Below are 25324 nucleotides of genomic sequence, written 5' to 3'. Positions count from 1 at the left end.
CTTTCTTCTGACTTTCTCCTGTCCCTGCCTGTTTCTGCAGAGGTCACAGGAGGTGGGGGCTGTACACGCGTCTCTGGTGGCTGCGGGAGCGGCATCTGCGGGCCCCGAACTCCCCACCCCCCCAAGGGCAAGAAGAGCGCGTGGCGGACCAAAGAGAGCCAGCGAGCGGCCGCGCGCCCACCAATAGGTGCGGGGTTCGGAGCCGCCCAGCGTGCGCGGTCCCTCCCTCCGCCCTCCGCCCCCGCCCCCGCCGCCGCCGCCGCCGCTGCCGCCGCCGCCGCCTACCCCTCCTGCCGCTCCTGACTCTGCTTCTCCGCCGCGCGTCTGGCACTCAGAGAGCCGCAGCGCCAGCGGCGGGTGCAGCCAGCGGAGATCCAGGCCGGGAACGCCGAGCGGCAGCCCGGGAGGACGCGAGGGCGCACGCCGCAGTCACCCATTTTCAGTCCCTGCGGCAGCTGCTGACCCGCCACCATGGCCCGCGGAAAAGCCAAGGAGGAGGGCAGCTGGAAGAAATTCATCTGGAACTCGGAGAAGAAGGAGTTTTTGGGCAGAACCGGTGGCAGCTGGTGTAAGTACGGGGTCCGCAGCTCTTGCCCCGCTAGCGCCTTCTGTTTCCGGGTGGGCGCATCCCCCGTGCAGGCTCTGTGGACCGCTCGGCGCGCTCCGCGCTGGCGAGGGCGCAGCGGGCTCGGGTGGTGAGCGCGGCTCGGATTGCGCTGGCCCGGGCTTGTCATGCCTGTGCGGAATGCGGAGTCCCCGGGATAGGCGCGGGCGGGGATGGGAGCTCGCCAGGTAGAGTGTTATGTGGATTGTGGCGGTCTCGGTCAGTTGCAGTCTATCTGAGCATCACTGGAGCCCTTCCGTCCTGGGAACGGTCCAGCGGTGGGACAGTTGATCTGTCTCTCCCTTACAGTCGTGTCCCAAGTCCTTAAAAATGAAATTTGAGGCTCTGAGAGAACGCAGGAAGGAAATCGGATCGAATGCCGGAGAGTTTGTGTATTATAGCACCTTTCTTCTAGTCTAAATATGTACTTCAGAAGGCGGGGGTGGGGGGCGGCGGTGACAGAATCCATACACTGCAGTATTTCGTAGCGAGACCTAAAGTCTCCCCACCGATGACCTACCCTGGAGTCATCATATCCCAGAAACGGCCCTGGAAGCTCTGTCAGGACTCCGTTTCTGAGCCTTGGCCCCCAAACATGGCAAAGTCGGCTTGTTTTCAGTGTCTACAGAGAGGCTGAATCGGTGCCTGGGTGTAAGAAATAAATAGCATAAAGGCAGAAACAGGTCATCATACAAGATTTTGGGTAGCCTGTTGCTTGGCTGGATAGATTTTTTTTTTTTTTCCATTGCAAATTAGATACCTTACTTGTCTTCCACCTCTCTACATGGGAAGGGTGACTTTTTTTTTTTTTTTGTAAGGTCATTTTGAAGGGCAGAGTTGTAGGCAAATCTGAATATGAGTCGTGACTGCGGAAGAGAGAGAGAAGGAGGGAGGGAACTCCCCCCTTCTGCATCACTGCCCCCTCCTTCTCTAATATCATCATCACCATCACCGACACCACTAGCACCGCCACTGCAGCCACTGAGGGAGCCCTGGATAGGTGCTGATGTGGTTCTTCTGATTGGAAGGCTCTGTGAGCATCGGCAGGAGAATGAGTCAGGGAAATAGCGCTTGGCTGACATTTTGAAATGCAAGAACCTGGAATGTACGATTTTTGTAGAGGGAGAAAAAAAAAAAAGCAGCCTGTAATGGGTCTCTCTTGATTGAAAAGTAAAGGGTTAATAATGCATCACACTTCAAGGTTAGTCAAGGTGAAATCTTATCCCATACCTATTCTGGGAAGCATATTATATCCCTGAGCATGTTGAATGCAGGTCTTTAAGGCGATGGCTTGCAGCTTCTGTTTTATATTTTATTTTGGGAAGACTGTATTCTTCAGTGGGGTTACTGCCATAGTTTCTCATGCAGAATGATAGCTCTCTGTGTTTCTTAACGTGGAAGGGAAGGCCTGGAGAGCTCAGGGTGTTTGTGGAGTGATCAGCTCCCAGCCTGGGCCATCTCCTAGCGACTCTTGGTAACTTGAGTGAGGTCTGAGGGGTGTGCTGCAGGATGGGCCCCCTTCTCCCAGATTCACTGGAGGTTCCTACCACAAGGGTCTGACCGCAGCTTCGTCGGGGGCTAGGGGCTGCATCGACTGTAGGCACATTGTAAAATTGGCCCTCTATAGTGTTTTTCCCTCTCATAAAATATCTTTCTTTCCTCATTCCAATTCCAGAATAATATTTGTTTTAGAGGGTAAGGCAGTATGGAATGACTTGTTCTGTAAACTGACAGCACCTCCATATGAGTGAGAGAGAAAGAGTGTGTGTTGATTGTGTCTTGATACTACATCCAGCAGAGTGTCGATACACTGATTAATGAATGCAGACATGAGTACTGATGCTTATGGTTCATCTCCCCTTCCATTTTCCAAGATGCAGGTGAGGTGCTGGGCTAAAAAATTCAGTTTTTCTTTTGCAGTAGTATGTCTACTCCTTTCTGGCCATATAAGAAATGACGGAGCCTCTCATAGACAGAGAAGGTGGCAGCAGTGTGTCTTCCTGTGGAGAAAATGCCACCTTTCTAGTCCTGGGCCCAACATGAATGCCCTTGAGACCAGGGCAGGTTGCCCTTGGTTCAGTTCTGCTTGTAGGTAGATTTTCACCAAGATGGACGCAAGAGCCTCGCCTGTCACCTGCTGGAGAGAGTGTAGGATGCAAATCGCCCAGTGCTGTCTACCTTTTTGTTAAGTTAATACAGGCATTGGTAGGTGTTGGTGTTGACTGCTGGGCCCAGATGCCATTTTCCCTTCTGCATATGACCTTTTGAAGGGTACTCTTTTTTTTTTTTTAATTGGAATAATTCTATATTACTTATATTTTTTATTTAAAGGAAGAACTGTTGCTTCAAAAGGAAAAAAAAAAAGTGTCTAAAGTGTACCCTCTACGTCACCCTGTCAGGTTGGTACAATATACCTGGTTTTGCTTTTTGAGCCAGTGTGTCAGCACCCAGTGCCTACACCCCACCACACCTGCATTGCCCACTCTAACCAAGTGACCTCACAGCACCAACAGGGGAGACTGTGCTCAGTAACATCTCAGTGCAAAAGTGGAGAACCCCTCAATTCCCAGAGGGTACAGTGTTGGGCAGATAGGGGAGGCTCTATCTCCTGAAATTGAATCAGTGTGCTTGCAAAATGAGTTGTTTTTCCCCAATCATATCTGTATTTTAAATCAAATCGTAGCCTCAATTCTGTACCTCCTCCTGTCGTTAGAATCGGGTATCTGGAGCCCCAGAAATGAGGGTAAAAACATTTCCATGGTTAGGCTATAATCGCCTAGGGTGGGGGCAGCAGAGAACTGTGTTGACCGTGTTACCCCAGCTCCTGCACCTCTTAGGAGCATTCACTGGAAAATTTTTCCAGATCTCTTGACGTCACAGCCTTGCCATTTGCCTACTGCTGCCTGGATACAGAATGCAGCACTTAACTCTTGTCCTGCGGGGAGGCATGGATTGAGCTGGGGAGCTGTAGTTCTGGATTGTACAGTCTTTTCATCTCTTCTTATCTTGGTGTGGGTCTTTGCCCATTTCCTTCTTTTCTTTTTTTTTTTTAAATGGAGGAGAAAAAGGATTATGATGAAGCATTTTTCATATGGTTTTATGTGGATTTTGCTTGTTTTAACAACTCTAGACTATGATTTCCCCCGAACTATTTATCGCCGATAGAAAAGTTGAGCTTTGAAATACACACAGAAGGCAAACCTGGCTAATTCCAGCCACAGTGAACCTGCTCCCTCCTGACCTCCTTCACACACATACACACACACTTCAATAATACTTTTGTTCTGTTGCTTTTTCCCAAGGACCCCAGCTTTTACTGCAGGAGATCTGAACGTTTTGAGAAGTAACTTAAGGCTCCTTTGTGCAGTCATGTTTCAGACTTGATAACCCTGTTCCCACTGCTGCCTTCACATTGAGTGTTTGGCTGGCACAGGGCTGCCCAGCGATGCCTAGTACAGCCTGTTACTATGCGGCTAATCTGGGAGATAATCCCTGTGAACTGGTAACTGATACCCTCATTCCAGTCCATGGGCTTCAAGGTTTGTTTTTGGGTTTTTCTTTTTTTTTTTTTTTTGGCTTTTGCAGCTATTTCAGCTTCCATTCTGTTATCCTGTGAACTATGGGAAGAAGAGAAGTCAGTTTTATCAGTCCTTAGTCTGAGTCCAGTCAGAAGATGAAATAAAGATTTCTGCTTGCCATTTTACCATACCAGTTCCTTCTTTTTTCTTTTCTCCCCCCTTGTTTGGTGCCCCCGAAAGGAAAGACGGTGTGCTTGGTCAGGAGAGCTTCACCAGCTTGCTCAGCATTCATCACTCTTTCTCAGCATAAAAACTCCCAGGTATTCGAATGTTTGGAGAAGCATCAGGGCCTGGATTGTAGTGTTGAAATGTCAAGGGATAAGCAAGCAAAGGAAACATCATTTTCTAAGGAAGTATATTGTCATATTTGAAAGGTATTGCATAAGCACACAAACACAGCCCTAGGTTTTATTGATGATCTTCATGACAGGTTTTTTTTTTTTTTTTTTTTAATTTAGGGAATAAAATTATTTCCTAAAGAATCTTATTTCTAGTTGAATATTCATCCTACCCTTAACCATCCTGCAACGCACATACATTATAATGGAGGGCTCCCTGTCCCCCTGTTTTTACCCCACAGTCTGGGAGTCTGGGAGTGAGGTACAGACTCTTGATCAAGATTGGGAAAGGAGACTCTGAAGACACAGGTTAGAGGGGAAGCCAGGAAGGAAATCCATTCATCTCTGGCAAGGTTTGCCCTGCATTCTGAGCATGGGACTGCTTCATAGCCTTTTTTATTTCTGTCTGTTCTCCTTGCAGTTAAGATCCTTCTATTCTACGTAATTTTTTATGGCTGCCTGGCGGGCATCTTCATCGGAACCATCCAAGTGATGCTGCTCACCATCAGTGAATTTAAGCCCACATATCAGGACCGAGTGGCCCCACCAGGTAAAATGAATGTAAATGTGTACAGTTTTCTTCTGGAGGTAAAAGGAGGGTCACTGTATCAACTGATATAACACTTCTACCAACAATAGTTGTATTATCTGAGCACATTCTTCTGAACATTTGTATGTCACGTGGTGGTAAAGCCAGCCTGGGAAGGAAAAATGGGGACTGTGTCACTTGCAGCTAGCTCTCCTACCTGCATTGCAGGCAGTGCTACTGGGGTTGCAGACATCTTACTTGCCCAGCTCTGCTGGGACGGAAACGAACCCTGGTCCTTTATCCAGTCTGGTGCTCACCTGCTCTGTGACTCCTGACCAGAGCCTTGCTCTCATCATCCCTCACACCCAAGGGGTTGGTTAGTGGGCTCGTTACGGGGCCTTTCCAGCTCACACACATATTTTTTACTTGCTTGAGGGGACTGTGACTCAGATAAATCCTTTAAAAAACCACTTGGGCTCTCGTTTTTAAAGGTTAACTTATTTTTAGGGATGATGAGAAGCTCTGAAATGGCCACCAACTCCCAGGGAGGGGAGCCCTGACTTCAGGAGTCCATTCTCTCACCTGTTCTTGACGGGCAGCTTGACCTTCAACAAGGCACACTCTCTTCACTCCTCTATTTATGCCTGTTTGTTTAACAGGCATCTTATTTACTGGCTTTCTGGGCCCCCTTTGCAGGTTAAGTAGCTGTCTCGTTTAGCTCTGAAAACTTGGGGCCACAAAGAGCTTATCATTGAGAAACGCAGGCTGCCACACGAGTGCCCTGCTGTGATGTGAATGCTGTCACTGTAGAGTGACCTGCCCTGTAGGCATGTGTATCTTCAGCAGTCACTAAACCCCGGGGAGTCCCACTGCCCTTATGCCTGACACTGACACAAGGACGAGACCGCAGAGCCGGCACACTCGATCATTCTGTTAGTGATTGTACTGTCTGGCTAGTCTAAAAGTCATTGTCAGGAGGACCTCGAGAGAGGAAATGTTGCATAACTTCCGGGTTCTCACATGGTCAATGACCTTGAGGCTGCCACCAAGGGTGGCAGTGACATGTCCCGTCTCACTTTCCCAGGGCAACGGTTTACTAACAGCTGTATTGAGGTGACAATCTTGAGGCTGTCTTCATGGGACCGAGCGGCCTTGATCAAGTGTGGCTGCCAGTCACAGGCTTGTCATGTCCACCTCCTCCTTGGGCCTGAGAAGAACTCTCAGAAGAAAATCTTTAGAATATGGAGGTGGAAAACACTCATTGTTTGCCCCAAGTCAAATAGTCCTCTACTGTAAGAAAAATCCTAAATATTCCCAGATAAATTTAGATCTAGGGGATTTTGGAAGTGACAAAAAGGGAACATGTAAGTATATAAAATGCCTTAAACCTGCTTAATAATCCACAGTTTCTGACAACTGTTTTCTCAAAGAGGTGGGTCTGTGGAAAGGTTGAAGCAGGAATTCTGGTTTGTACAGAGAAACGTAGGATCTTAAGTAAACATGTTGGACACTGGCTTTTGTGACAGTAAAGCATGGTGTGTCTTTTCATGTTCATGTCTGTTTCAGCTTTTATGGTAGCATTAGTAGTCATAATTTTTAATCTGTATAGACTTTTTTTTCTTTTTTTGCCACTTAAAAGCCAATTTTCAATCATGATGCCATTTTCTAACAATTCTTATACTCAAGGTGACCCCAAAGTCAAGCATTTTCTTTAATTTCCTAAAGAAATTTTCCAGTTTAAAATTTCCAGTTTAAAAACTGGCCCTTGAGTATTTAACCTTTGTGGAGTCAATCCGTAATAAAATTAAAAGTATTTTTCATGTTCTCTGCAGAAAGGGAAGTTTCACTTTCAAAAAGAAATAGTCAAAGAGCCAGACCTTTGAAGTAAGGGCTTACAAATGACCTTGCATTTCCCTCCCTCCCCTTCCTTCCAGCCCCTTCCTAAAAGACATGTTCTGAGTACCTATATTTAGTGTCCTCACAGCAGTTGGACTGACCTGACAAACAGTCACTTCTCCAAAGGAATGCCGGTGGCTCATCTTGGAAATATGCATTCCTGTCCTTTGGTCTGAGTCACAGGAAGAGTCCTCCTCAGCCCCCCATCCCACCCCCTTCCACCCCTCCACCTCCCCCCCAGTTCTTTGTCGTTTCGCTGTCTCTCCTTTTCCTCACCCATCATCTTGCCAGGAGAGGCTAGGCCAAGCTTCCTTTCACCCTCGCCTTTTCAAGGGACATAACATTCATTTGAAAGTGATAGTGGCCTTTGAGCGGGGTGGCCAGGTCAGCAGAGCACTCGCTGCCGAGAATCAGAATCGAGAAGCATAGCCTGTGGACTCTCCCTGAGTGCCCTGAGGGACCCTCCCGGGCTCTGTTTAACACATTTAAGAATTTATATTTTTGGTAGGCAATAACTATTTCTTTAGGCCACAGACTGAAGGACTGTATAGAAACCCTGGCAAAGTTTTTGACTTCAAATTAATATCTTTAAGCCTCTGTTTTGATGACCGATAAAGGGAGGAAAGTGTATACTTAAGTCAAGTGAACCTAGTGAGTGTGAAAGAGATGGTCTGTCATTTAAAGAAGTAAAGACTTATTAATGCTATTATTAACTGAACTTGAGTCATGAAGACAAACCTGACCAGACTGAGGTTTGACTGCCCTTTTCACACTGGAATACCTTGTCATCAGATCTCTTCTAAATAACATGTGTGAATGTGGCCAAATTAAGCATCAGCAATTGTACAGAACATTTGCGTCTGTTTGTCTATAATACTGGACAAGCTGTGGGGCTAAACACAAAAGTCTCAGGGCAAGGAATAAATCTTTAAACAGGAGAAAAATGTAAGAAAAAAATAGATACCGTACAGTTTCTTGCCCTGACCAGTTGTGGCCATTAGTGGTTATAATATTCCTTACAAAGTCGTGTTGCTAGGTGATATTGAAACAGTAGTGCCTACTCAGCCTGGAAGGCAAGGGCTGATGAGATTTTATGTTGACACATATTAATTTGCTATTTTGGTGAGTCAAAAAATGGTTACCTGTTGGCAGTTTCACGTTGCCTAACCTAAATGTGAGAACAGCTCCTGAGGTTGCAAGCCGTGACACGTAAGTTCCCAATAAAACTGACCTGAAAAGGACAAGCAGGGGCTGTGGAGCTGGACACAATCCCACCATTCCACACAGTACTTAACCTCACTAAGCCTCAGTTTTGTCATCTATAAAATGGGGATTAAGGATTAAAAAAGATACTACATATATGTAAAGTGAATAGTACTTTAGAGTCACAAACCTCATGGCACTAGGTAAATGGTGGCTGTTAACAGGTACCTCTATTTTTTATAGCCCTGTCATTTCACTGGAAGCAGAGTGTCTTCTTTTTGGATACTGAACTTAGTATTTCCAGCCTTTGGATGATATAACATGGATGTTTTGTACTCTTCGTACACTTAGATTTTCATGGGTCGGAAAGATCCCCTGGAGAAGGGAATGGCAACCCACTCCAGTATTCCTGCCTTGGAAATCCCATGGACAGAGGAGCCTGATGGACTACAGTCCATGAGGTCACAAAGAGTCGGACAGGACTTAACAACTAAACGACAACAATAGGATCTTAGCTTTCCATGGAGAGTGTTTGGGAGAATGTGGGTTAGGAAACATGTTTAAGAAAAATGGTTAAGTACATTTAAGTGACATCGTGTTGGTTCTGGAGGAGGCAATGGCAACCCACTCCAGTGTTCTTGCCTGGAGAATCCCAGGGATGGGGGAGCCTGGTGGGCTGCTGTCTATGGGGTCGCACAGAGTTGGACACAACTGAAGCGACTTAGCAGCAGCAGCAGTGTTGGTTCTACTCTCTCCCTCTAAAACACCCCCACTTTTGGGTTCACCCCTGCCAAGCTTTCCTCCCTGGGGGACCTCTTAAGTCCTCAGCGGTGGTCAGTGGTATCTCTTCTCACATGTTAAGGGTGTTGGGTCTGGAGAGAGACGCGGTTGTCAGCGTGTGGGAGAGGGCAGCAGGCACACCCGCGTGCCTACACGCACACGCATGCTCACTGGGCCTGGCCCTGGTTTGACCCTGCGCTTTCTGCTGCCTGGCCAGTGGTGTAAGGGAAAAGTCTCCTCTTCCATCCCTATTCCACCCTGCCCTGCACTCACAGAGCCACGGGGGGGACGAAATGAAGGTCACTGTGTTAGTCAGGGGGTCCGGGAGATTCCCAGCCGCCTTGCTTCCTGGTGAGCGGGTATGGATGTGTACTCTTCCTCTTAAGTTACGGGCAGGTTTTTGTTTTGTTTTGATGTAAAGATGGCTCAGTGTAGGAAGAATTCATCTTAAAAGGCTCATATTCTCAGTGAGATGGTAGCCAGCATTGAGGCAGGGGAATAGGGTGGGCGGAGACCAGCAGACCACACTGCCACCACCAGCTGGCTCCACTTCACCTTGATTGGGAAACATCTTGTCAGGGCATTGGAATTCCAATCTCATTGTAATTCCAGTGATTTCTTGAGAAGTCATTACGTCAGTCTCAGATTTCCTTTTTTTTTTTTCTTTCCAAACTATATCACACTGTATTTAGTCTCTTTCACTTAAATTTCAAAAGGGGGAATTGGACATATTTGGCTTCCTTATACTTTGGGGGAATTGTTACTTCAGAGTACTAGCAAGATGTTTTTCTGCTGTTTCCTTAGATTCCATTGATCTGTGAGCTTATATGATAAACATCTGAGCTTATATGATAAACATCTGATGCCCTCCAGGCCCCTCCTGGCATTCAGTTCCCTCACCTGCCTCTCCTCTCTCCCCCAAATGGGTCCTGCCAACCTGCTCCCAGAGTCTGAGGCTATGGATGAGTTGGCATTGGTGGCACTAGGATTTCCAGGGGCTCCTACCCAGACTCATAGTTTGGTAAAGGGGTGAGGACAGCAAACTCCAGGTTCCCTTCCTCAGTGAGCCTGGCTGTTTGGCCTTCATGACTCACCAACCCAGGGTGCTTTTTCTTCCAGTCTAAAGATAAAGGTACGATTAATCATGTCAGCTCAGGTGCACAGGAAGCCTACTGATTAACTTAAAAATATTCTTGGAGTCACAGAAAAAAAATGTGTCTTACTTCATATGCTCATTTTAGATGACTGAGCAGAGCAAAGAGCTCTGGTGAATAGAACCAAGTAACAAATTTCATGCAGAGGTGGAGATGGGAGTGGGGAGATGAATCTGAAGCTTCATGTAGGGCTTTTCCGCTGCTCTCTCTCGAGGGAAGGGCTTGGGGAAGGTGGTAGTGGAAAGAACATCAACCTTACAGCCTCCATATGTACCTCCATGTCTATGGTAAAATACCATGGGTTGCACTTGATGTCTGTGCTTGTTCTGTGCTCTCATTCTAGTAATCTCAGGACCCCACGGCTCATCTGACAGACAAGATGAGAGAAGCTGGGAAAATGAAGGGGAAATGGGGAGGTATCACCTAGTGGCTTCCAACCAGAAAAGTATCTTTCCCCACATAACATGCATGAGTAGACATCATCAGATACCCTGTTCAATGTGGTGTCTTATTTTAGGATATTGGTTACTTAGCAAATTTTGTATCTAAAATCAAAATACTGTGGGTGCTTGTTCATCAGTTTGGCCTTGGATTAAAATAAGCATCATTAATATGGTAGATTTGACTATTTATAGTTTTCCATTATAAAAGTGGTTATCATTTATTTTACTAAGAACAAGCATAATAATGAGCTATACAAGACACTAAAGCTGTGTCCCTGTGAAATTCCATGTGTATCTAAGATAGAGGCCTTGAATTAAATATCAGTAATTCTCTCTGCTCACCTGAAGGTGATTATACAACTATAGGAAAAAAAAAAAATCTGATTATATAGGGTAATTCCATAAATGGAGAAGAGCCTTCAACCAATGTGCGTGCCATTTAACTTAGGAGAAAAGATTTCCATACACTGAGGGTTATTGAACACCCAAATAGGCTGTAGAGAAAGTCCAGCAACCCATCTTTCCAAGACTTTTCAAAGAGAGCAGCTTCTTGAGATTCTTGAGGGTTGGGGAGGGTGGAGATGTGAACCTGCCCAGAGGCAGGGGGATTGACTTCAAGTGATCCCAGGCTACAGTCAAAAGCGAATCAGAGGCAGAAGGTGAGGTTTAGGTGACTGGTTTCCAGAAAGTACAGTGGCACCATTTTTCCTGTGCCCTCATTGTATTTTTGTTAGGTAAATTGATATTAATCCTTCATAGGTAAAATAAAAATTAAAAGCAACAATCTAAACCCATAAATATCCTCGTGGCATTTGAACAGGGAATACGTGTGTGTGTGTGCACACTCAGTAGTGTCCAACTCTTTGTGACCCCATGGACTGTACTCTGCCATGTTCCTCTATCCGTGGAATTTTCCAGGCAAGAATACTGGAGTGAGTGGCCATTTCCTCCTCCAGGGGATCTCCTGACTCAGGGATCAAACCTGCATCTCCTGCCTATCCTGCATTGGCTGGCAGGTTCTTTAGGACTGAGCCACCAGGGAAGCCCATGTATGTGTATATTTATGTGTACCTAGATTTGTATGACTATGTGTATAAAACCACATTCCCAGTTTTTTTTTTTGAATGGAAAATTACTTTTCTACTTGGAATGTTCAGGAGACCAATATGTATGTAGTGTGTGCAAGGCTACCTTTATAAACAGTTTTTTGTCTTCTGGAGGTTTCTGCGGAAAGTGATTTCTATTTAGAGTATTTGGCCTAGTAATTTATTGGTTGTAATAAATGACAGGCACAAGCAGCTGTACTTTGGAATTTCCTTTGAGTAACTTTGCAAGGTTAAAATGAATGCATTCTAGTTTAAATACTTCAAACTCGTAAGTAGATGGAGAAATTATAAGCTTGCTACATTATAAACCTAATTGGAAGCAAAATACTTTTCTTAATGAACAGTCCTTCTTTTCTCTTTCCTTTCCCTTCCTCTTTTACTTTCCCCTGACCCCTCCTGCTATGAACCCTACTAAAGTCCATGGTGACATGTTTTCCTTATTTGTTTCTCAAGAAATGGGGAACCAAGGAGAGGTCAGTGTAATTCAAAGTCAAGTGCAAAGCCAAAAGTTTTTTTTTTTAATTATTTAACTTCAAATCTTATGTGAAGTTGACAGACGAATTAAAAACCAAATATTAAAGATTCACATATCCAGATTCTCATTTCAGTCCTTTCAGGTGACTCTGATAATAGTCGGTAATTTATGGCAAATGGTCAGTTGACGGCTAACCTGTCCAGAGCTTTGTGTGGTTCATGTAGGTTCAAGTTCAGAAGACTGTAGAAGCAGAAGGGTAGGTCTGTTTCCTAGAATATAATTTGAAACTGCAGGTCAGTGATTGGGTGTTCTGCTGTCTTTGGCCTCTGAGAGTTACCACTGCAAACAAAGCTTGTCCTTATCCAGCGCTATAACTAATAACCGTAAGTGAAGTGAAGTCGCTCAGTCGTGTCCGACTGTTTGCGACCCCGTGGACTGTAGCCCATCAGGCTCCTCTGTCCATGGGATTCTCCAGGCAAGAATACTGGAGTGGGTTGCCATTTCCTTCTCCACGGGATCTTCCTGACCCAGGGATCGAACCCAGGTCTCCTGCATTGCAGGCAGACACTTTAACCTCTGAGCCACCTAAGGAGTGAGCATTGTAGAGAGGGACAGCTGAAGGTATCTGTGTAGTCCTTGGAGAGGGTCACGGTTGAGAAATTTGCTTACGAACTTAAGATGACTCTTTGCGATCCCCTCAACTGTAGACCGCCAGGCTCCTCTCTCCATGGAATTCTCCAGACCAGAATACTGGAGCGGGCAGCTGTTTCCTTCTCCAGGGGATCTTCCCAACCCAGGGATCAAACCCAGGTCTCCTTCATTGCAAGCAGGTTCTTTACCATCTGAGCCACCAGGGAAGCCCCAAGAAAATAAAGAAGTTGCCAAATCCAATTCTATCCCTTTTTATCCCAGACTAATGGAAAATTAGTCTGATAATATAAATGGTTTAAAGGATTTAGATACCAGGTCAAGGGTCCTTCATCTGCCTCTTTTGAGTATCTAATTGCTTTAGAGAAATTAGTAGGAATTTTCCTAATGGTTTAGAGAAAATCTCATCAGAGAACTCTCCTAATTAAGATTATCCAGAAGAGAACAGTCCAGGGGATTGCTCTCTGATAGCTTCCATGAAGAGAAATTCTCAGGTTAGCAGATTCTAGACAAAGAAAAGAGAAGAGGCAGAGATGGTGGGTGATAGAGTGAGGGGCCTTCCAGAAATATGAGGAAGGGGAGCTGAAGAACATACCAAGGAAGCGAGAGCCACACTTGACTCTGGGGTGGCCTCCTGGATATTTGTGCATTATGTATGTGTGTGCTCCCATAGATGAGGGTTTAGAGAGAGAAGCTGATTGCATGACCTCAACCCAAATGGTTCATGCTTTTCTGGAAGGAACATTTAGATCAGAAGTTGGGTATCTTAAAAGGATAGTCACTAAGGCTTATATTAGTTATACCTTCTATGATCATGCAGACTCCAGAGGGAAAGTTTCACCTATAGAGGAGAGAGAGATATGGCTGCACTCCCCGGGGGTTGGTCTGTTGTTCCTAGGCTCCATCTGCCAACTTTGGCCCAAGGTCTTATCCAGCTGGGCAAGTCACAGGATGGCAAGACCCAATGCTTTCCTGTCCATTTCACCTCTTACATCCTTGGTTTCATCAGTGATGTTTCTCCATGCAGAACACAGTAAGAGATTCTTCAAGTGTGTTTGCTCTACATGTCTCTCATATGGTAACATACAGGCTTGATCATAAGCCAAACTCTCTGAAGGATTTGGGCTCTTGGAAATTGGTGGATACAAAACCCGTGGTGTATAACTGTTTTCTGAGCCAGTGGTGCCATTGTGCATGTAATAATAATATCTGCATTTTCATTAATCAGATCTTAGATGACTAACAATAGTGTTGCTAATAAGAATCGCTGGTGTGCAGACTTGATCGCTAGCTCTGCATGATGTTGCAGGAGTGAGGGGAACCAGGTTTGCTAAAGTAACTGTGGTCATAGAAATGGATTAGCCTTGGATGCTACCAGGGTGGTCTACTCTGTCCCAGTACATTATTTTAAAAAAAAAAGGGTCATGGTACAAGTCTCTGGATAGGCATGAATTTGGTTTTCCCCAGAGCTCTCAGGCTGCTGAAGAACTCACTAGCTGTGCCCTTTTGGTAGTAAAGAGCCAGAGCACTGAGTGAAAGGAGCTAATGCTTTGGGGTCTCACACGTGTCACCTGGTCTGTTTAATAGTGGGGACCCTGCACTTGGCATTGAGAGGGAAAAGACAGTTCTCCACAGAACCCCACCTCCTCTTCCTGCTCTCCTTTTTTCTCTGGGAGAACCGGAGAAGTACATCACTGGTACTCATACACCCCTACACACCTGGGAGGTAGAATAGCCAGGGAAGAGAAATGCAGGAGCAGCCAGAAAGTGCAGGGCAGACTGCTGGGGAGGAGAGCTGAAGCTGGGCCAGAGGGAACACGACCCGGGTGACCCTCACCTCGCCGCTTAGATGCTACCATGTTTGCTCTCAACGTGACCTTTCGAACTGTTGGGTGTGCTCCAAATCTCACACGAGGCTCATGGACGTTTTGTTAGTGTTTTGTGTTTTTGCTGTGTCACCGCTCTGCAGAGACACCGTGGCTGCCGTGACTGACTACCACTACCATTTCCTTGCAGTCAGCCAGCCGGTTCTTCCCTACCTCCTTCCTTCCTGAAGTTGAGGGGAGACCACCCCTTGGCTTCTGACGGTTGGTCTCATCTCTTTCATCTGTCCACCGCTCTCCTGCCCCTCTCTTTCCCAAGCCTGGAAACACTGTTTAACCCTGTGCTCATAGAGTACTCTTGCCTGGAAAATCCCATGGACGGAGGAGCCTGGTAGGCTACAATCCATGGGGTCGCTAAGAGTCGGACACGACTGAGCGACTTCACTTTCACTTTTCCCTTTCATGCACTGGAGAAGGAACTGGCAACCCACTCCAGTATTCTTGCCTGGAGAATCCCAGGGACGGCGGAGCCTGGTGGGCTGCCGTCTATGGGGTCGCACAGAGTCGGACATGACTGAAGCGACTTAGCAGCAGCAGCAGCAGCATAGATCTTAGTCCATTTCTGCCCACCCCCTTGCAGGCACACAGAATGCCTGACACATTCAGCGGCATTTGCCTCTGAGTTCTCTGTTCACCCCGTGCGCTGCCTTTCTCAGTGCCGTCCACTCCCCAGAGCTGGAGTTCAGTGAATGTCCCTCGAGGCTCTGTTCCCTCCTGACTCCAGGATTAGGAGAACGTCCCCTCCCCCTGAGTTCCGTGAAACCTCTAGCTCTGGGCCTGCCTCTGCTCTTCCCCAGGTCCAGGGAAGTCACCTTGACTTAGATGTCTTGTTTACAAGGCAAACCAGCAACGACCCTGCCTCCTAGATTTTCTGCATTTCGGGAGGAGGAGCCCTGTCTGCTGCACTAGCTCAGGCAGGCAGTCCCAGTGGCAGTCTGTTTGTTTGTTTATATTTGCATGTATGTATCTATCATCTGGCCTCTTTTTGTACTATAAATAATCACAATGCCAATTTTCTAAGTTAATAATGTATCAATAGAAAAACATTTATTATAGTATATTTAAATTGCTTAAGTCATATGATTTTCTATGGTTTGTGAGCATCATAAAAAATATCTTAATTGTAGTAAACTTTGTTTTTAACAGAAAATTTTTTTCCTGCTTCTTCCCCTTGGACTCATTTCTATCACCGTTGACACTCCCCCAGAAATTCTTCAGGTTCTCCATTATCCTTTCTGAGATGACTCTTAATGTCACTCATAGCTTGTCTTGGGGACCCTCTCTGCCTGGCTGCAGACCCTCACGTTCCCTGTTTTCATCATTTCCATGCCTCTAGGTAACTACAAGCACAGAAGAACTTGCCCATTCAGCCGTGAGCTCCCCCCAGCCTCATTATTTAATTACTTTTGAAGCTCAAAGCCATCATTAATGTTGAGGGAAAATAATGGGTCATTTAGCCCAGACCCTACTGAAGCCTGGTCTGAAGCTTCTCAAATGGTGCTGCTAAATGGGCTTCCCTTGTAGCTCAGTTGGTAAAGAATCTGCCTGCAATGCAGGAGAACATGGTTCAATTCCTGGGTCAGGAAGATCCCCTGGAGAAGGAAATGGCAACCCACTCCAGTATTCTTGCCTGGAGAATCCCATGGACAGAGGAGCCTGGCAGACTACAGCCTCTTTAATGAGGTCATTGAGTCAGGACTGCCACACCCAGGTTCTCACCCTCTACAGCAGTAGTTCTCAAACCAAGAGTGTTTAAACTTCCCTGGTGGCTCAGACGGTAAAGCGTCTGCCTACAATGTGGGAGACCCGGGTTCAATCCTTGGGTCAGGAAGATCTCCCGGAGAAGGAAATGTCAATCCACTCTAGTATTCTTGCTTGGAAAATCCCATGGACGGAGGAGCCTGGTAGGCTACAGTCCATGGGGTCGCAAAGGGTCAGACACGACCCTTTCACTTTCCCTTTCAAGCTTGGTAAGCAGAGACTCCCAAGTCGCACCCCTAGAGATGGGGATTTGGCAGGTCCCCAGCAGAGCTGGCGAGGCTGCACGTTTAATAAGCCCCTAAGCGAGAGCGATGGAGGTTACCCTGAAAGACTGTGATGATGAGGCTCCTTCTGTGCCCAGCACCAAGAGGGCAAGTCTGGGACTGGGGATTCATATAGGGTTGCTAGATTAACAAATAAAAATACAGGATGCCCAATTAAATGTGAACTTCAGGTAAACCATGAATAATGTTTTTATGTATGTCCCCAGTTTTACATAAGACATACTTGTGTAAAACATTATTCATGGTTTATCTGAAAATAAAGTTTAACTATCCATTTTGTATTTTATCTGGCAGTCCTAGGACAGAATGCTGTTGCGATTGACTGTCCAGTCACTATCTGAGACAGTGCTGTGTAGCATTGCTCAAATGTCTATCTAGGAAGTCATGTGAATGGCAGAGGCTGTTGAAGTTAAAGAATCTAAAAAGTCATTAAAGAGTGGGAATCCAATGTATACATTGGTTTTTACCCTGTCCGGCACTTGACTTGCTCAGAATAACCACTTATGTTTGGAATGGAAAGCCGGAGAAGCACATAAATTCCATATTCCTCCAATTTAGGTTAAAAGATTCATATGTCTCTATTGAGTAGTCTTAAGTCTGTAGTTTTCAGTGGTCATAAGTTCATTGATTAAAAGGAATATGGAGGAAGACCTCTGTGGTCAGTCTTCTGTGCAGTTAGGGAAGGAAGAATCATCTGCATGAGATGCTGGCTTGCAATGCATTTTTTTTTTTTTTTTTTTAACTTGGGCACAAAGGAGGACTGGAAAGAGAACAGGCTTTAGAGTACAGCATGCCTGGGTTGGAATTCCAGTTCCACCACTTTCTCTGTGACTTTGGGCCAGGTACTTAACCTTTCTGTGCAAGAAGTGTTTCATTCATAAAACAGAGGTATGCCTATCATGAAATGTTGCTGGGGAACTTATATGATATCTGATATTAACACACAGTCATTGGTACTTATGTACTTAACCTAAATGCCAGAGAAAGGACTTCACACCAGAGAGAATGTAACCCACTTTATTTTTTTATTTTTGGCTGCACACTGCAGCATGTGGGACCTTAGTTCCCTGACCAGAAATTGAACCCACACCGCCTGCATTAGAAGGTGGAGTCTTAACCACTGGACCCACTGGGGAAGTCTCATAAGCCTTTCTTTTTAGCTAGAATGCATTAACAAAATATGTTTTACATATGGAGAGCCTGCTTCTGCAGTATCTTGGTTGACTCATGATTTCTTTTTAGCCAGAATGCACTAGCAAAGTATGTTTTACACGTGGAGAGTCTGCAGTATCTTGGTTGACTGCCTTCCCACTCATGATTTTCTCTGTTTTTCTAACTTTCTACCTGGTCTAGGATTAACACAGATTCCTCAGATCCAAAAGACTGAAATCGCCTTTCGTCCTAATGATCCCAAAAGCTATATGTCATATGTGGATAACATAGATAATTTCCTGAAGAAGTACAGAGATTCGGCCCAGAAGGATGACATGATTTTTGAAGATTGTGGCAGTAAGTAGACATGTTTTGGATGATTGTGATTGGTTAGTTCTGATCTCCTGTTTCTATTTGTTATTTAATGATTGAAAGATCCTCCTGAAGTATTTAAAAGATTAACTCTGACCATATTAAGAGGAACTGTTTTGTTTTTTTTTAAGCAGAAAGACTTTATGGGTTAGGCTTGGATACAGTGAAACTGTATAGCTGCAGGGGTTACTTTAACCCCTATTTGAAGGGTGTGCTTTGAACACTGCCAGGCATCTCTGTTTACTGATCAGACTCAAAGACCATATTACAGTTCTGATCCTCCTACATACATTGGGTTTGAGAAACATAATTGCTTATATTTCCAGATTTCTGCTCCCCTCCCTCCCCCCAATCCCCTAGCTCCTACAGAAGAGTTCATAGGACCTTCTCTCACCCAAATGACCCTTTGGTGTGATTAGCTATAACCACACTGAACTGATGGAGGAGGGTTTATGGTCAGGGTATATTTCAGAGACCTTGGCCAGGATGGATAATGAAATACGTCTTGGGCAGCTAAGCATCTGGATAAGGGAATGACTGATGAATGTAAAGAATAACTCTTAGTTTCATTAAGCCATTGACACAACACACATCCTCCCCCTTGCTCCCTGGATATGAATTTCCCAGCTTTGTTATCATACGTATCACAAATAAAATGCTGCTGTGAGCTACTAGGTGATAATCAGTTTTTCTAATTCCATTCAACTCCAGTTCTTTATATGGCAGATGGTTGTATAATATGGGGTAAATTGCCACTTAAAGTTATTTTGAAAGGATTTAGTAATTTAAAAGAAACATCTTCATGAAATTTTTCTCATTTGAATTTAAATGAGATTTTCATCTTACTTTGTAATAATTAAATGGCCCATATGATAGAGTGAATCACTTTTCAGGAGATGGACTGAATTGAGGTACTTTACTATTAGAAGGGAAAATAGTTAATTTGTGGACTTAAAAAATATATATATATATATATTTTAAGTACATATATATACATACACATACATAATTTATGGTATTTGCATCAATTTCCTGCAGAATGCTTTAACTTTGAATTCTATTTTCATTTATTTTTTCCTAAGGCTTTCAATTCAAAACATGTAGCTGTAAATTTTCTTCATCGAACAAATGCTTATAAGAACTCAGTGTTAAAAGGCAAAAACAATTTTTTTCAAACCTTGAATGATGGTTGAAAAGGAAAAACAATTCTTTCCTGTTCACTTTTTACTGTTTAACATGTTCATTAGCAGCATAGCTCTAAGAAATCTCAACCAAGAAACTTCTAGTTCTGAAAATTACTGGCAGTCCTTTTAATTTGTGTTCTAATTATAACATCCCCATTATTGAGCTAAGCTGATGCTGACCTGTGCAAACAATGCTACTCATGAAGAGAGATCCAATTTCCTTTCAGTCTTCTAAACAGCCGAGTCATCCATTATTTAAAGGAAGAGAAATATTGTCAGAGAGCAGACATCATGTGCTTGCTCATCAAGCACTATAGAGTACTGTGACGTTTTGGTGTGGGGTCAGGTACTGGCTAGTGCTTTTGGTAAAAATACCTTTTTAAGGTCAGTGGAGAGATGAGAGATGTATGCTCAGGGAATTGTTAGTACAATGTGAAAATGGCATTTGCATTTTCAGATGTGCCCAGTGAACTCAAAGATCGAGGAGAATTTAACAATGAACAAGGAGAGCGAAAAGTCTGCAGGTTCAAGCTTGAATGGCTGGGAAATTGCTCTGGAATAAATGATGAAACTTACGGCTACAAAGAGGGCAAACCATGTGTCATTATAAAGCTCAACCGAGTTCTGGGCTTCAAACCTAAGGCAAGTAATATTTTAAATCACAGAATTTCAATGAGCCATTTACACTTAGATGTAGTCCTTAATTGGTATGAGAAGAAGAGACTATAATGAGTTTTTAAAGGATCCTCAGTGACAGTTTTAAAGCCCCATCAGTAGAGTAACATTGAAAACCTCTGTAGCCATCTTGAAATTCTTAGAGTTAGGTCATTAATCTTACTCCTAAAGTTAGAGAAATCCTGTGTGGCAGAGCCAAATTCTGACATCAGTCCAGTGGCCCTGTTCTGCATTTCTATAATGTAATTATATAAACTCTTTAAAAGTAAAAAGAGAAACAGGTATCTCTAAGTTTAAAACCTACCTGTCTGTACAGTCAGACTCTGGTTTTGGTACTCTAGGGGCCACAGTATTTAAAAAAAAAAAAGTATCTGGTAATCTGAAAAAAATGATCTGATCATCAGAAAAAAACTTTCTTTTTACTGAACGAAGATTTCATTGCAAAATTAGTTGAATACTAGGTTGAACTATTATAACAATGCCATTGGCTTTTGCCATTATTGCAGCCTACAAAAGGTAAGTATTCCTGGAGATCACCAAAAAATGGCAAGTTGCCTCCATTCACCATTTAGTGGGATGATAGTAATTCTTTAGAAGGAAAAATTGTATTGGTGTTACCTCTGCTTTTATAAAATTGCTAAGTTCATTCTCTCCCCTGGATCGTGAATTTAAAAATGCCATCCTTTTCTCTTAAGTATGCATTCTTCCATAAGGTTTTTTGCATTTGCACATATGAACATCACCATTAAGAGGGTAGTTTTTGGTTCTGATAGGAATTGACTGCAGTATACAGAGTTATATGAACAAACTTACTTCATTCTGGAATCTGGCTCTTTTGTTCATCAACTTTCTGTTACATGCTATTTTTTCCCACAATGTTACCCATGAATAATATTTTCAAAAAGTCAATATAGAGATGAAAAGTTTTATTACCATAACTGAAGGATGTATCAAAACTCCCTCACTGCCACAGGAGGAAAAAAATAGATGAGTGGGTAGATGGCTGGCTGATTTGATGGATTGCCCACAGAAATTTATGTATCGCTCAACAGAATTTTAAATCTTCTTTCCACTTAGACTAGGATGGTGGTGGTTTAGTCACTCAGTCATGACCAACTCTCTGCAACCCCATGGACTGTATGTAGCCTGCCAGGCTCCTCTATGGGATTTCCCAGGCAAGAATACTGGAGTGGGTTGCCATTTCCTTCTCCGGGGGATCTTCTTGACCCAGGGATCAAACTCAAGTCTCCTGCATTGCAGGTAGATTTTTTTTACTGATTGAGCCACCAGGGAAGTCTGGACTAGGATATAATGGAAGAAAAAGTGTGACAGCCATTACATCACACACACAGGTGATGTTCATATTGCTAGGAAGCTCTTCACCAAGATAAACCAGCTATTTAGCAGTGAAAGGAATTGGTGCCGTGTGTCCCAAGGACTAATCGTGATCTTTGCTCTTTGAATCTTTTTGGTAATTTTGGTAATTTCTCTTTATAGATGCTGAATGATATTTGTCCCCCACAGAGGCAGTACTTCTAGTCTGTTATGATTCACATCTCTTCCCATTTTTATAAAGATATTCTGTTAAAGTTATGAATTCAGCTGCTCTTACTTCGCAGTCTCCTCCCCAACCCCCCCCCGCTTTGGACTCCCCTTGGTTACCCATCACCACTTCCTGACTAGCACCCCATCCCAAATCCCAAACTCTTTTGTTGCAATTATAGAGATTGTAGAACTCCATATCTTACTTCATATACCTGTTTCCTCCTCCCTGAAGATAGATTCCAGTAACTAGTTTGTTAGTAAACATCTTCTCGACATATTTTAAAGATAAATCTATTGCTGGCAGAAAGTTCCAAGAGAGTTAAATCTAGATGATCACCTTTTTGTAGTCCAAAACGAAGAATAGTACCAAAAAGTCCCTTACTGATACAGAAAATTGTCCCTTTTATCTAACTCTGATTAGACTGTGTGTTTACATCTCATGTCAAGACTCATGCTCTGCCGATGTGAGTAGGCAAGTGGCTGTGTTCCAGGGAGTAGATGTTCCTCACACATCTTATGAGGTGGATTTGAGCCAGGGATGGAGGAGGGCAGGCCCTGGATATTTCACTTCAGTGGTAACTTTCAAAGTGTACTGTGGGTCCCTTCAATGGATTCACCCCCTTACAAGACCCCTTCATATTTAGGGCAGTGCCACCTGCTTTACATGCTGGAATTTCCTAACAAAACTGGGACTTAAATGACAGTGCCTCTACTGGAGATTTAAAAAAGGAAAGCTTACTTGAAGAAGGCATGCTTGAAGGGGAAGGATGACATTATTTATTCATGGCTCAGGAGGAAAGCCCAGTTTTATAAAAACAGAAATGTCAACCCACCTTTCCATCTAATTTTAATCTTACCTAATGAGAAGAGAGGATTATTTCTGAGTTGGCTTTTATTTTTCAGTGTTCTTGAATAGAGCACATAATGGGTTACCATTAGAAGTTCCATTTAGAACAAAAGTTGGGCATTTATTTTCAAGAAAATTAATGGCCTTTCCTAGATTGGTTAGGGCAGTCATTCGTTCTGCTGTCCTCAAGTCTTTGGTTATTATTTCAGCTAACAAAAGTGTACTTGTTTGGGCTACACGTTTTAGTTTTCTTTTTCAGAAATAAAAAAATTATTTACAAACTTACTGACCAACATGGGTTTTATTTTTAGCCTCCCAAGAATGAGTCCTTGGAGACTTACCCAGTGATGAAGTATAATCCGTATGTCCTGCCTGTTCTGTGCACTGGCAAGGTAAGATCTTCTGAGTTACTGAGGGTGGGTGAGGGAGAGGGGAGAATAAATGAGATGGTTTTAAATTAGAGGTAAAATTTTAACATGGAAATAAGAAACACTGCTTCCAGCACTTAGTCTCAGCCAATGGAGTTGTAGGTACACTGGGTAAAACTTAACATAACCATAAGATGTAACAAGAATAAAACTGTCAGTTTCTCCACTGGAACAAGAAACAAATTTAACCACTTGGGATACTGGTTTAAAGAACTGAGAGGTGAACTAGCCCACACAAATGTTTCTCTAGCCCACAGGTTGTGTCAAAAACTTGAGGCCAACATTTTTTTTCCAACTGACAGTTTTACACTGAAAAGTTGTTTCTTGTTTTTCTTTAAAAAAATAAAAATAAAAATATGAAGGTAATCATTAATGTGTATTTCCTTTAAGTAGAATAAAAGGAATCTCCAAACAGTCCAATTTTATGTTGGCACCAAGAAAGGAAATGGACACAAGAAAATGCAAGGCAGATAGTTAAACTTTCAGAGATAATGTCATTGAGAACATCCACTGGACCCATACTGAAGAGTTTCTGACTTTCGGTGTTGGCTCTATTTCTAGAAGGTTGTGTTAGCTTGAAGAAATGCTTAATTGGCCTCTGCTGCAGCTTCCCATTTGTACAATGAGCACAGTCTCCTTCGAGGACCATTTCTCAAGGCTGCTATGGGTTAGGCTGCATATGTGTCAGATATAGTATATGTCAGATGTGTCACATCCTCTAGTGGTTAATGTTCACCTCCTCCCAGAAGGGGTTTGAGCTGGCATCTTAGAGGATGACTGATGGTGTTCTCGCAGACAGCTTTGTGGGACTGACAGTCTCATTTGTATGTGAGTACAAATAGTGATTCCCAGGATGTGAGCCATTAAAATCTCATTCCCTCTCTGTTTTTTTAGCGAGACGAAGATAAGGAAAAAGTTGGAAGCATAGAGTACTTTGGACTGGGTGGCTACCCTGGTTTTCCTCTGCAGTATTACCCCTACTACGGCAAGCTCCTGCAGCCCAAGTACCTGCAGCCTCTCCTGGCTGTGCAGTTCACCAACCTCACCATGGACACTGAAATCCGCATAGAGTGTAAGGCGTATGGCGAGAACATTGGGTACAGTGAGAAAGACCGTTTTCAGGGACGCTTTGATGTAAAAATTGAAGTTAAGAGCTGATCACAAGCACACATCTTTCCCACTAGCCATTTAAAAAAGTTAAAAAAAAAAAAAGATACAAAAACCTACTAGTCTTGAACAAACTGTCATACGTATGGGACCTACACTTAATCTATATGCTTTACACTAGCTTTCTGCATTTAATAGGTTAGAATGTAAATTTAAAGTGTAGCAATAGCAACAAAATATTTATTCTACTGTAAATGATAAAAGAAAAAATAAAAATTGAGCCTTGGGACGTGCCCATTTTTACTGTAAATTATGATTCCATAACTGACTTGTAGTAAGCAGTGTTTCTGACCCCTAAGTATTGCTGCCTTGTGTATTTTATTTAGTGTACAGTACTCTAGGTGCACACTCTGGTCATTTTTCAAGCCATGTTTTATCGTATCCGTTTTCTACTTTATGTGAGCAAGGTTTGCTGTCCAAGGTGTAAATAGTCAATGGGAATAAAACTGGCATGGTACTTTTTTTTTTTCCTCTTTGGGTTTGGCTCTTTCAAATCTAACGGCCCATCGATGAGCATTTTTAACACACTCCATAGTCTTTTCCTGTGGTGTTAGGTCTTTTTCTTCTTTTTTTTTTTTTTTTTCCCTGGGTCTGGGTTGGGGGTGGGGTGGGCTGTCATGGGGGAACTGCCCTTTAAATTTTAAGTGACACTATGGAAACACACACAAAGGTGATGGGTTGTGTTGTGCTTTGTACTGAATGCCGTCTTGACTTCTCTTTCCCCGTCCTCCAGTCTGTTCTGAAACTGTGGGTGACATCTGGAGCGCCCATCACTTTGGCTAGTGATAGGGCCGATTAATTTGCTTTGTACATTTTCTTTCACTTTCCTTTTTTCCTTTCTCTGGAGGCATCACATGCTGGTGCTGTGTCTTTATGAATGTTTTAACCATTTTCATGGTGGAAGAATTTTATATTTATGCAGTTGTACAATTTTATTTTTTTCTGCAAGAAAAAGTGTAATGTATGAAATAAACCAAAGTCACTTGTTTGAAAATAAATCTTTATTTTGGACTTTATAAAAAGCAATGCAGTACCCCATAGACTGATGTTGAATGTTGTCTACAGTGCAAAATCCATGTTCTAACATATGTCATAATTGCCAGGAGTACAGTGCTCTTGTTGATCTTGTATTCAGTCAGGTTAAAACAATGGACAATAAAAGAATGAACACATTCCTCATGTGCGTGATTCACTCTTATCTAAACGCCCCAACCTGTGACTGCTTTACTTTCTACACTGCTAGTTATCCAAGATCTTGAAGAAATACTGAAC

The 25324-nt window shown here is 43.5% G+C and overlaps 2 protein-coding genes and 1 non-coding gene across 18 annotated transcripts in view; 2 read left to right on the top strand and 1 right to left on the bottom strand.

Annotated features, from left to right (window-relative positions):
* The first annotated feature begins 329 nt into the window (after window positions 1-329).
* Window positions 330-25227, top strand: ATP1B1 (ATPase Na+/K+ transporting subunit beta 1). Its single transcript, XM_081489627.1, has 6 exons — window positions 330-568; window positions 4942-5070; window positions 18036-18191; window positions 19848-20032; window positions 22769-22849; window positions 23780-25227. Exons 1-6 carry the CDS (start codon window positions 472-474, stop codon window positions 24041-24043), a joined length of 912 nt encoding a protein of 303 aa, XP_081345753.1. The 5' UTR covers window positions 330-471; the 3' UTR covers window positions 24044-25227.
* LOC145508101 (small nucleolar RNA SNORA66) lies at window positions 14027-14159 on the top strand. The gene has a single exon (XR_014055362.1). It is a non-coding gene; the product is annotated as a small nucleolar RNA SNORA66 (small nucleolar RNA).
* The window catches only part of NME7 (NME/NM23 family member 7), a 230966-nt gene continuing 230677 nt past the window's right edge, over window positions 25036-25324 (bottom strand). For all 16 annotated transcript variants that reach the window (XM_081489621.1, XM_081489614.1, XM_081489619.1 and 13 more), the window contains one exon: window positions 25036-25324. In XM_081489621.1, coding sequence (XP_081345747.1) covers window positions 25292-25324 — 33 coding nt within the window. In that variant the 3' untranslated portion in view covers window positions 25036-25291.

Source organism: Giraffa tippelskirchi, chromosome 5 (assembly GCF_054371585.1).
Source record: "Giraffa tippelskirchi isolate mGirTip1 chromosome 5, T2T-mGirTip1v1.2.pri, whole genome shotgun sequence".
NCBI classification, from domain to species: domain Eukaryota; kingdom Metazoa; phylum Chordata; class Mammalia; order Artiodactyla; family Giraffidae; genus Giraffa; species Giraffa tippelskirchi.
This window is presented reverse-complemented; position numbering and strand designations above follow the sequence as displayed.

Bases quoted from the DNA above. Each gene is read 5' to 3' on its own strand.
- ATP1B1 (XM_081489627.1), top strand. From the start codon at position 472: ATGGCCCGCGGAAAAGCCAAGGAGGAGGGCAGCTGGAAGAAATTCATC. The intron at 569-4,941 runs GTAAGTACGGGG...TTCTCCTTGCAG, and splicing joins CAGAACCGGTGGCAGCTGGT to TTAAGATCCTTCTATTCTAC. The intron at 5,071-18,035 runs GTAAAATGAATG...TACCTGGTCTAG, and splicing joins GGACCGAGTGGCCCCACCAG to GATTAACACAGATTCCTCAG.